The 11,108-nt window shown below is 42.2% G+C and overlaps 1 protein-coding gene and 1 long non-coding RNA gene across 3 annotated transcripts; one reads left to right on the top strand and one right to left on the bottom strand.

Annotated features, from left to right (window-relative positions):
- Positions 1-264: 264 nt before the first annotated feature.
- On the bottom strand, positions 265-4,626 carry LOC113017333 (uncharacterized). Its single transcript, XM_026160493.1, has 4 exons — positions 2,453-4,626; positions 2,255-2,385; positions 614-884; positions 265-369 (listed from the first exon to the last, which is right to left on the bottom strand). Exons 1-4 carry the CDS (start codon positions 4,481-4,483, stop codon positions 265-267), a joined length of 2,538 nt encoding a protein of 845 aa, XP_026016278.1. The 5' UTR covers positions 4,484-4,626.
- Positions 4,627-5,871: 1,245 nt separating this feature from the next.
- On the top strand, positions 5,872-7,381 carry LOC113017335 (uncharacterized). Of its 2 annotated transcripts, XR_003271456.1 has the most exons (4): positions 5,872-5,911; positions 6,381-6,502; positions 6,585-6,715; positions 7,210-7,381. It is a non-coding gene; the product is annotated as an uncharacterized LOC113017335 (long non-coding RNA). The 2 variants fall into 2 exon arrangements; XR_003271455.1 differs by lacking the exon at positions 5,872-5,911 and having other exon boundaries at positions 6,284-6,502.
- Positions 7,382-11,108: the final 3,727 nt, after the last annotated feature.

The raw sequence follows: 11,108 nt of genomic DNA, 5'->3' as shown, positions 1-11,108 counted from the left end.
GGAAAGAAAGTCTGCCACAACATTCTTTTTCCCCGCTCTATACCGAATCTTAAAAACAATATGGCTGCAGTGAAAGATACCACCTCGTGATTCTTGCGTTGGTGTCTCTCATTCTGCTCATCCACTGTAAAGCTCGATGATCGGTTTCCAGCACAAATTCACCTCCAGTAGATAGTATCTCAGAGTGTCCAAAGCCCATTTTATTTGCCAAAGCTTCTTTTTCAATTGTGGAATACTTCATTTCTCTGGGGAAGAGCTTACGGCTTATGTACTGCACAGGTCTTTGGTCCTCTCCATCACCTTGCAGCAACACAGCTCCCAGCCCAACTCCTGAAGCATCCGTCTGTACAATAAACGGGCACGTAAAGTCTGGACACTGCAACACAGGCTCATTACACAAACAGTTTTTCAAATCCATGAATGCAGCCTCACACTCTGGAGTCCATTTAATTTTGTTGGGGCATGATTTACGAGTTAAATCACTAAGAATAGCTGATCTGGTAGAGAAATTAGGGATGAAACGACGATACCAGCCAGCTAAACCCAGGAAGGATCTCAACTTTTTCTTTGTAGTCGGAGGAGGACAAGAGGCAAGGTTCTCGACCTTACTCACCTGAGGGCGGATGACCCCACCCCCAATGACGTATCCCAGGTACTCCACCTCGGTCTGTGCAATGTGGCATTTCCCAGGGTTGATGACTAGTCCAGCTGTTCTGATGCGTTGCAGGACATCAGCCAGATGTTTCACATGGTCCTCCCATGTCTCGCTGAACACCACAATGTCGTCAATATACGCTGCTGCATAGCCATCAGCTCCTTTCAGAACCAAGTCCACCAGCCTCTGGAACGTGGCTGGAGCTCCATATAGTCCGAAAGGCATAGTTCTGAAACGATAAAGTCCGCTGGGAACCCTGAATGTAGTTAAATCCCTTGAGGACTCTGTTAGGGGGACTTGCCAATAACCTTTACAAAGGTCGAGTGTTGTGAGGTACTTGGCAAGCGCTCAATCAATTCATCCACTCTTGGCATAGGATATGCATCAAAAGCAGAGACAGCATTAAGTTTTGAGAAGTAAACACAAAATCTCTGTCTTGCATCATTTTTCTTGGGGACGAGTACCACAGGGCTACACCACTCACCTCTAGATGGCTCTATAATCCCTGTTGCAAGCATTTCTTCCACCTCCTGTTTCAATGCTGGCATTAGCTTTGCTGGAACTCTGGAGGTGGTATCCCTGATGGGTGGTTGATTCGAACAACGCAGGTGTATGTCATGCTGAATGAGATGGGTGTAGCCTGGCTTTGTGCTGAAAAGCTCCTGTGGCATTATGGCCGCGAGCTCCTCCTGCTGTTCTGGTGATAGATGGCTCAAATCCGGAAATAGCTTTTCTTCAGTACTGGTGGGAAAGAATTGCTCTTGAGGCTCTTCTTCCTGCAGTACAACACGAGCCCACAACTGAAGTGATTGCTCTGGCTTCTCAATCCACTCCCTCAACATGTTGACATGAAACACCTGTTGCTTTTTCCGACGATTCGGCATGTTGAGCTCATAAGTGACAGGACCTGCTTTCCTGTTTATCACAAATGGCCCCTGCCATTTGGCTAAGAGACTGCTTTCAGTGGTTGGCAAAAGGAGCAACACTTTTTGTCCTTCTTTAAAGGTCCTCCTGCGAGCTGTCTTATCATAGTTCTGTTTTTGACGTCGCTGGGCACTTACTAGGTGACAATGAGCCAGTTCCTGAAACTGTTCAAGCTTGTCCCTCATTTTCAACACATAAGAGAGGGAAGAGCACTGTTTTTCAGGGCTAGCTTCCTCCCAAGCTTCCTGAAGTACATCCAGTGGACCTCTGACATTATGGCCGTACAAGAGCTGAAACGGAGAAAATCCAGTTGATGCTTGTGGTACCTCTCTATAGGCGAAAAGCAAAAATGGAAGCCATTGGTCCCAGTCTTTTCCCGATTCTCTTACGAACCTCCTCAGCATTGATTTCAGGGTTTTATTAAACCTCTCAACAAGTCCATCAGTTTGTGGATGATAAGGGCTCGTTTTGATTCCGGTAATTCCCAGAAGTTTGTAGACTTCTTTCAACAGGTTGGAAGTGAAGTTTGAGCCTTGGTCTGTCAAGATTTCTTTGGGAATACCCACCCTTGAAAACATCTGTATCAGACAATTAGCTATTTGGCGGGCTTTGACCCTTCTCAATGGGAAAGCTTCAGGATACCTTGTTGCATAGTCACAAATCACTAGAATGTACCTATGCCCTGAACCACTTCTCTCCAATGGGCCGACAATATCCATGGCAACACGAGAAAAGGGGACGTCTATTACAGGCATAGGAATGAGTGGGGCTCTGTCTCCTTTCCTACTTGGGGCTGTCAACTGACACTGTGGACATGATTTGCAAAACTGGGCAGTGTCTGAAAATTGCTGTGGCCAAAAAAAAACGAGTTACCATTCTGGAAAAGGTTTTAAGATGTCCTAAGTGGCCTGCCCAAGGAACTGAATGAGCCAACTGCAAGACTACAGGTCTTAAGCTTTTGGGAACAACCAACTGGTCACCAACTTTGCTACGACGATATAGTCGTTCATTCTTAACAATGAATACTTCCCGTACTCTGTCTGTAATCTGTGTTGATTCTTGGGTGCTCTTAGCAAACAGAGGTGCTAAAGAGGGGTCCTCCCTTTGGAGTTGGACAATATTGCTCGGGACAACCAGGAGCTCATCGATCTCTGGTTCAGGAAGTGACTCAGCAATTTCTGTCCCCCTCACTTTTTCCTGTCTTCTCTGCATTTTACTTTTCTTTATATGCGGCCTACTTGGTCTGTCAATATCTGGAATTTCACTGTCTGCATAGGGCAACTCACTCAAACCTGGCTCTGACTGAGAAGCTTTATTACCAGACCTAGTGACTACTAGCAGACCTTCACATGCAACATGCAGATTCTTCTCTTCTCTGTCCTTCTCTGTCTTTGCTAATAACTCCCCAAGAATTGGCATGTCCCGGCCCAACACAATCTGGTAGGGAAGTTTATCCATTACTCCAACTGTAAGTACGTACTCCTTTTCATTAACTTGAAGGCAAACATTGGCAATAGGATAATCAACATTATCACCATGAACACACCAGACTTTAACTTTACCACAAAATGTGGTGTCGCTAGGGAGGCAATCTTGCCTGACAAGTGTGCGGCTACTGCCTGAATCCAAGAGGGCAACACACGGTTTTCCCTCAATGAAAACACAGATGGTGTGCTCCTGATCACTGGAGGGTACTAGAGACTCTGTTTCTTCCTCTAGCAAGTCAAAACACTGTGGTGAAAGACACATGTAAGTCTTACTGACTTGCTGACCTGGGCAATCTGCCTTAAAGTGACCTGCTTGACCACAGGCATGACACACCAACGGGCCTCTCTGCTTTACTTCTCTAGCGCGGCTACTGCTAGTGATTGGGGAACTTTGTTTAGGGCTTTTAGCTTTGTACCCATTCCCACCCCCTGACCTACCCACAAAAACATTGGCTGAACTGGGTTTTCCTACCATGTACCCTTTTTGTGGGCGTCGGGCTGCAAGAAAAGCCTCTGCCATCTCTGCAGCTTCTTTTGAAGTGGTGGGGTTGCGCTCTTTCACCCAGGTCCTCAGCTCTGGGTTAAGAACTCTGAGAAACTGTTCCATCACTATGACATCTCCTATTTGGTCCTTTGTCTTCTCCTTTGGAAGCATCCACTTTTCATATAGGTCTTTAAGGCGGGTTCGCAGCTCTTTGGGTGTCTCATCGTCCTTCACCGTCATGTTGCGAAATCTGGTTCGGTAAGTCTCAGCACTTATTTCAAATTTTTCAAGAACGGCGGTTTTTACCTTATCATAGTCCATTGTTTCTTCAGTGTCCATAGCAACATATGCCGCACGTGCTTTACCACTAAGAAGTGGAGCCAGATGCAGTGCCCATTCTTCTTGTGGCCACTGACATCCTGTTGCAATCCTCTCAAAAGTGGTTAAATAATGTTCAATATCTTCATCCTCACCATAGGGCTGCATCTTCGGGCCTTTCCAACCGCTTACTCTGCCCAGATTGGATGAATGTGGTGCTGCGGAAGATTCAGGGGGGTTTCCTCGCTGTTGAACAGGTTGCTGCACCTTTTGCCGCACTGAGGAACTCAGAGGCACTCCGGAATCAGCTACTGCACCTTCCCACAGCATCTGATGCTCCCGGCGCTCCGACTGGACCTCCTGCTGCAGTTGGCTGAACTGGTGTTGCATTCTATGCCACCGTTCATCCTGGCGTTGTCTGTCCTGCTCCCATTTTGCCTCACGGTCAGCCTGCTGTTGCATCAGGCCTTTTAATAAAGTTGAGAGCTCTGAGAGACTTTGTGCTTCCGTGCTGTGCTCACCCGTAGCTTCTGGCAGGTTGCCATCATCTTGGGCCTCCTCTGGGGGAAAATCTGTTGGCCCTTGAGGTTTCCTTGACTTGGTTGATTTCTGCATTGTTATCACCTATTGGCCTGGAGCCACTGCTGCCACCATTTGTGAAGTAGCATAACATAAGCAGCATGAAAGGTGATAGGAAGACAGCATCTGCAGACCGTTCAAGTTTCTTTTAAGTGTTCTTTACTTTCTGGCGTCGCCCTTCAACAATTATCTCACAAAACATAAGAAAACCCTGAGTCAAAATCTCACCTGCTTTATATAGAATTCCTACTCACACCTGGATCTCATTAACCTCTACATTGGGAAAACAGGGTAGACTAAATAACACGGTCTAGACAAAGAAACAGGAATAAAATCATTTTTCCACTTAACAAACTCATTCACCCAACTAAACAGTTTGAAAAGTCAATCTCTTCACCTAATCTGAGTCATGAGGTTATTTTAAATGAAATAGACAATTTTACACAAAATAAACACCCCTTCATTTGGTTACACCCAATTGACATGATCAGTGACATCATATCCTATAAAATCAGGAAGTACTGGGGCGGCTCTTCCCACATACCAGCTTTACACATAGGACCTGTCCTAAGGAACACACAATGGTAAGTATAACCAAACTACATAAACAAATGAAAGATTCAAATCAATTAATGATGAAGTGACATTTAGCTTTAAGTACATTTGCACTGATGACATAAATATAACCAATGCTACCACAAACAGACCCGGGATAGTATGTAGAGCTAAGGTTACATGTGCTGTGTTTACATTAAAGCATTATGATAGACTATGGGATAACAGAACACAAAATAACAATATATGCAAGTGACAAATGGCAAATGAATTCTGTCCTAGCCACTTTGTCACATCATCAGAGTATGAATGTGTGTGAATGTTAGGTAGAAAGCACAGAAAAAGGGCTTCTATGAACAGGTGTGAATGAGGCAACCTGTATAGAGCGCTTTGAATGTTCAGGTAGAGTAGAAAAGCACTGTAAAAATTTCTCTGTGTTGATTTCTTTTGGACCTCAAACATTACTCACCTTGTTGCAGGTTTCTTTATTAATGCTGAAAACCCAGAATGGAAACTGACCTTACTGCTTCCTTCCTTTCCAAACTATTGCGGCTCCTCCAACCAACAGCCGCGGCAGGCTAAACATGAGGACACAGATGACGCGCAACAGTAAACACATGAGATACACCTCTGTACTATTTGCTACTTTTATTCCACATACAAGTGTCCACTATACAAATCGGCACACGGGCTCAAACCATTAAACAAATGCACAGACTGCACAAATAACTGCACCATTTACTATGCCAAATTTCAACATAGGCCTATTGCATAACTTAGTGAATAAGTATACATAAACCAAAAAGTGCATCAAAATGATTCAAGCTGCGCTCAAGCTGCAGTCAACAGAAGGTTTTGCCTCATGCTCACCCTACCTTTCTGCTCATTAACATCAGGTGCCGTGAACAGGTGAGTGCAACCACATTTATCACACCCATTAAATCCTTTTATCTCATTGTGTTTGAATAATTGTAATTCCTTCTACTGGGATCTCAGCCAGAAGTCCATCTTTCACCTCCAGCTCATTTAAATCTCAGCTGCCAGACTTATAACAAATTCAAAGAAATAAATCATCATTCTCCTCCTCACAACCTTTTGGGTATACGATACATGGGTACAAGCCTTACATGTTACAGATTTGGTCACTTTTTATGAACCAAGTCACTGCCTGCATTCTGCACATCAGACACTCTTAGCTGTCCGTGCAGCCTGGCTCAATGCAAAAAGAAAACAAACCGTTTCGTGTTTTAACTCTTTGAACTTTTCTTTTGTGTTTTTAACTAAGATTTTATTGTGTTCTTTAACACACTTTGTAACTGTTTTGAAAGTGCTAGGCAAATTAACTGTTAACTATTACTGTTATTATTGTTATTGACAGTCTGGAGCTTTGGCAGTATGGAAGGTGGATGCGAGAGGGAGACTTCATGGAAACCACCTTGTAAAACATGAATACAAGAAACCTTTAACTTGCTGCATCTTCAGACTGTCCACACCTGGAGAGTAAGCAGCCTTCGAAGTCCCATATCAAGTGGAAGAGTATGACATTTTTTAATCAAATACTATTTTTTGTATTTTATTATAGTGATGTGGCAATGCTAGCTCGAGCATCTGTGAGAGGAGATGAGCGTGCGCTGGACAAGTTTAGCTGGAAGGGGGCACCTCTGAAGATGGGGCCACAGGAGGGACTTGGATTCTTTATCTGCACTGCAGATGGTAGGAGTTTGTGATTCCTGTTGGAGTTTGGAAAATTAAATCATTTGTTATTTTCAATGCATTTGACCATACTTTCTTTAAGACACAATTTGTTTTTTCATTGCCTTGTATAATTTTGTCTGAGGCCAGCAGTCTTCTGCAGTCACAGCCCTCAATGTATAAAGGCTGTTTATTTTATTTGTTTGTTCTGTAAATTGCATTGATGATACTTTGCTTTATTTTTGAACAGTTACGAAGAACAGTATGAGAAAAGTATTCATGGTTTTAGAAAGTCTGATTAATCCAGCAGACTTGTTGAAAATTATATCAAAAGTGTATTTTGCCTCTGTGAAGCAGTAATCCTGTGGGAGTCTCCAGAAAGGGGAAAATACAACAAGCTATAATGCTATTGATCCAGAATCCAGTCTGATCTTTAATAAATATGAACACTTTGTGGTTTGAGCTGTCAGATATTCCACTTATTTCATCTTTAATCCCATGTCTTATGCATATAGGTAAAGTCCATAGTGTGGATGAGTATTGTAAGACGAGTGTCCTTCTCAGTGTGGAGGGCTCCATCAAGAAACTTCTCTACATGCTACGTGCTACATAACTATGTTTTGTCTCTTGATGAGACTCTGGGATATGAGAGGGGAGAGATGATCAACTGTGTTTCATACTGTGCAGGCAAAGGCAAAAGTTTGCACAGAATTGTAAATGAAAAGAAGCTTTTTCTTTCCCATCACCATATTCCTGAATGTTTGCAAATGCATAGGTTAAAAAAAAAAAAACTCGTTGCTTTTTTAAAAATTCTGCAACACTCAGAAATCCTAGCAGCTGGCACCACCAATGGACGCATAGCAATGTGGAGGATGGTGGTGCAGTCGGGTAGCAGTAGAGGTGACAGTAAGCCCCAGTGGAAACTGCAGACACCAACAGAAATTGGAGGAAATGTCACTCAGCTACAGGTAATGTCTTGACCAGCATTAGTACATTACTTTCGTTTGGTTTAATTACACTTTTATTTTAACTGGAGATTGACAGTAACAACACTGTTTTTCTTTGAGCCAAAATTTCATTGAAGGAAATTTCAATGCAGCTTTGATGCTGGATGGAGACAGCAATGCATTTTAAAACCCTGACTTGGACTGTGGGAATCAAGTCTTTACAATGCACACACACACACACACACACACACACACACACACACACACCAGCCTGACCAATAAGAGCCAAGAGTTGCAGTGATAGGCAGGCTGAACCAGCAAATAGCCAGAAACAACTGGTCAGTGCAGCACCGCCTCAGGTACCACATACAGATTTTAACTGGCTTCTGACTTTGTGTGGTGTGGAGTATGCTAGATTTTATATAAATATGGATGAGATTAGCTGGGGATGAACAAAATCTCCTTCAGCAACTATTAAATAGCCAGAAGGGGCCAGACAGTCAATATATTAATTCAGCGTTCCTACAGAACAGACCGTAAAGCATTCCCAAAAAGTCAAAACAATTATTTTAGCAGCTGATTTCTGTACTTAAAAAAACCCCAAACAAACATTTATTATAGCTCTATTATGTAGGTAATGTAGGAGACGTGGACACAAATACACAGAGGGTTAACGAGGGAAGTGGGAGCACACGGGGAACACAGGCGACACTGATAATCATAACGAGACACGGCAGGAGTAACACAACACTGACGGGAGACTATCAAAGTAAAACAGGAAGCACACAGAGACGCAGACCAGATTGGAAGAGAACACAGACATAGCGGGCTGGGAAAACATGGAATAAAACACAAGGAGGAGAAACGAGGCATGGGGGCTGGCAGGTACACAGAGGGGGCACACAGGGGGTAAAGTCACGAGGGGAAATCAAATAAGCAACATCTTAACAGAACAACCGAGGGACCCTAAAGCTGACATCAAACAACAACAATACAAGACACACAAAAAACCAGGTAGAAGTCCCAGGACCATGACATGCAGGTGGTTACATATGGTTAAAATGATTCAAATGCACTAAGTATGCATGTTTTTCATATCAATATAGTCCATAACTTGATTACTGTCTGTAGCCCACATGATTAAACACTTTAGTTACATAAAGCATGTGAGTTTAGATTTTATCTACTGTATAGCCTGTATAGTAAATTAATATGTAGCCCAATAAGTATAAAATCCAGAAAGCTACACAACATGGGGCGGTTCATTTACAAACACAGTTCTAACTTGAGTTTCACACAGTTTTTATTAGAAAACAATCAAATTGTTAAATGCTTCAAGTACACAAAATGTCAGAAATCTGCACCGTCATGAACAGAAATTTAAACCTAATTTTTCGTGATTTGTTGATTAACCCTCCGAGGTCTAAATCCCACGTTGTGCACATCAACATCACAGATTTGTACAAATAAAATTTATAACAAAGACATGTTAAATATTAAGCACTGGAAACAGCTTGTTGTTTTGTTGCCATAGTGTTTTGTTTTGTCTCCATTTAAAAGATATCAAAATCTGAGCAAACAACTTGATGTCAAAAGAATCTCTGCACATTCCGCAGTCTTTGCTGCTAAAGTGACATCACAGCATTTAAGCATGTTTGAATGAAAACATCAGCATATGAACACAAAACTGAAGAGACACTGCAACCGAATGAAAGCAGACCACTATTTAGTGACATTTGGACGTTTCCCTGAGGATTAACTGCTGTGTAATCTACCAAGAACTAAAGTAAGCTCAAATTTCAGTTTATAAACTCAAGATCATTTACTTAAATATATAAAGCCTGATTTCCCTGCTTGCCAGGACAGTATTTATGTACTTTACATTGTGCAAGACTAGACTATATTTTCCATCATAGAGAGGATGATGTGGATCTATTATTCAGGAAAACAAATGAAGACTTAACTATTTGTCAGCTGATGTAATATTTGACAAATGATAGATAAATTAGAAAATGTTCTTAATCATATCTTAGAGTGACAGAAGCTCTTTTTAACACGATTATTTCTCAGATTATTTTGTTCATTTAGGAAAATAGAGAAGACGTAAGTTTTGTTCTCAAACAAACTATTAGAATTTCTGAGAAACTGAGCCTACGTGTACACGGCTATTTTTGAAAGCGCAGCTTTGTCTCTGCATTTGGGCCTTTCGTCCACACCTAAACAGCAGATTGAGTCACTGAAAGGTGAGATTTTTAAAAAGCACGTTTTTGTGTTCAGGTGTGGACGAGGAAAACGGACATTTACTCAGGCAATGTCAAAAGTGTGCGCCGCTGTTGAAGTCACGCTGTGGCCACGTTATTGTTTACATGAGATCAATTTCTACAATGGCAGATGTAGACAACATACTGTGTCTGTTAATCTTAGTATCTGCAGTTTTTACACGCTTACATCAGACGTGGATTCTACATTCAACACAGACGCTCTCCCAACCCAAATCCTGACGTCGGTTTGGAAGAAATGTAATTTAAAAAAATGACATTTATGTATGCTGTATGCATTTAGTCCATTCCAAAGTTGTGAGTCTGTCTTTAGTTATTAACATTTGAAACGATGAAGGCACGTGAAAGTGACACAAAATTAGCTGCTTTTCCAGAAAAAGACAAAAACTTCTCAGAAGTACGTAAGGTTTTATGAGGTTTTCCCACCCAGGCTTCTAGACTTCTGATTGGCCAACATTTCTACACGGTTAAGATTTGGCGTGTTCTTGACAGCGTTTCACTTTGTTTTTAGTGTTTAGATGTGGAAGGAGATATTTTTTCAAAACTGCACATGTGGACTGGATTTTTATTTTTTTAAACGAAAAAGGAAAATCGTCCGTTTTCAAACATAGCCGTGTACGTTTGGACGCAGCCTAAAGTCATCACAAAAAAAGCAAATTCTCTGAACATTCTGGGTTGAGGTTTAGTGATCATTGTTGTTTTGTGTTCCTTGTAGTCAAAATGAGTGCAAGTGGAGACGGACCACAAAATAACCAAAACGGTAAGCACATGTACTCAGTCTTGAAATTGATGAAAAACAGATTTTCAGCAGATAGTTATGGATGTTAATTAAAAGATTTAATGATCTTGCAGGCCAACAGGTTAACCCACGAATGTTGGCAAATGGAGATCAGGAACCTGCTAATGGCTTCCTGAACCGTCTGTATCGCGCTCTCCATGATTATTGTTGCTATCTAGATGAGCTAATAGCTTCAGTACTGGCACAATATGACAATTACCTTTACGGGGACGACGACGATGACGACAACGACGACGACGACAATGACGATGACGACGACGACGATGACAACAACGACAACGACGATGACGACAACGATGACGCGAATGACGGCGGCGACGGCGACGGCAACGATGACGATGACGACGATGACAACGACAACGACAACGACGACGACAACGACGATGACG

The sequence above is a fragment of the Astatotilapia calliptera genome, unplaced genomic scaffold (assembly GCF_900246225.1).
Source record: "Astatotilapia calliptera unplaced genomic scaffold, fAstCal1.2 U_scaffold_105, whole genome shotgun sequence".
NCBI classification, from domain to species: Eukaryota; Metazoa; Chordata; class Actinopteri; order Cichliformes; family Cichlidae; genus Astatotilapia; species Astatotilapia calliptera.
Note: the sequence above shows the minus strand (reverse complement) of the source record. Positions and strands in the feature narration are given on the sequence as shown.

Excerpts from the sequence above, each read along its gene's own strand:
- LOC113017333 (XM_026160493.1), bottom strand. The coding sequence starts at position 4,483 with ATGCAGAAATCAACCAAGTCAAGGAAACCTCAAGGGCCAACAGATTTT. Across the intron at positions 2,386-2,452 it reads TTAAAACCTTTTCCAGAATG|TGTCAGTTGACAGCCCCAAG; the intron begins GTAACTCGTTTT and ends TCATGTCCACAG. Across the intron at positions 885-2,254 it reads AGAAGTGGTTCAGGGCATAG|AACTATGCCTTTCGGACTAT; the intron begins GTACATTCTAGT and ends TTATCGTTTCAG.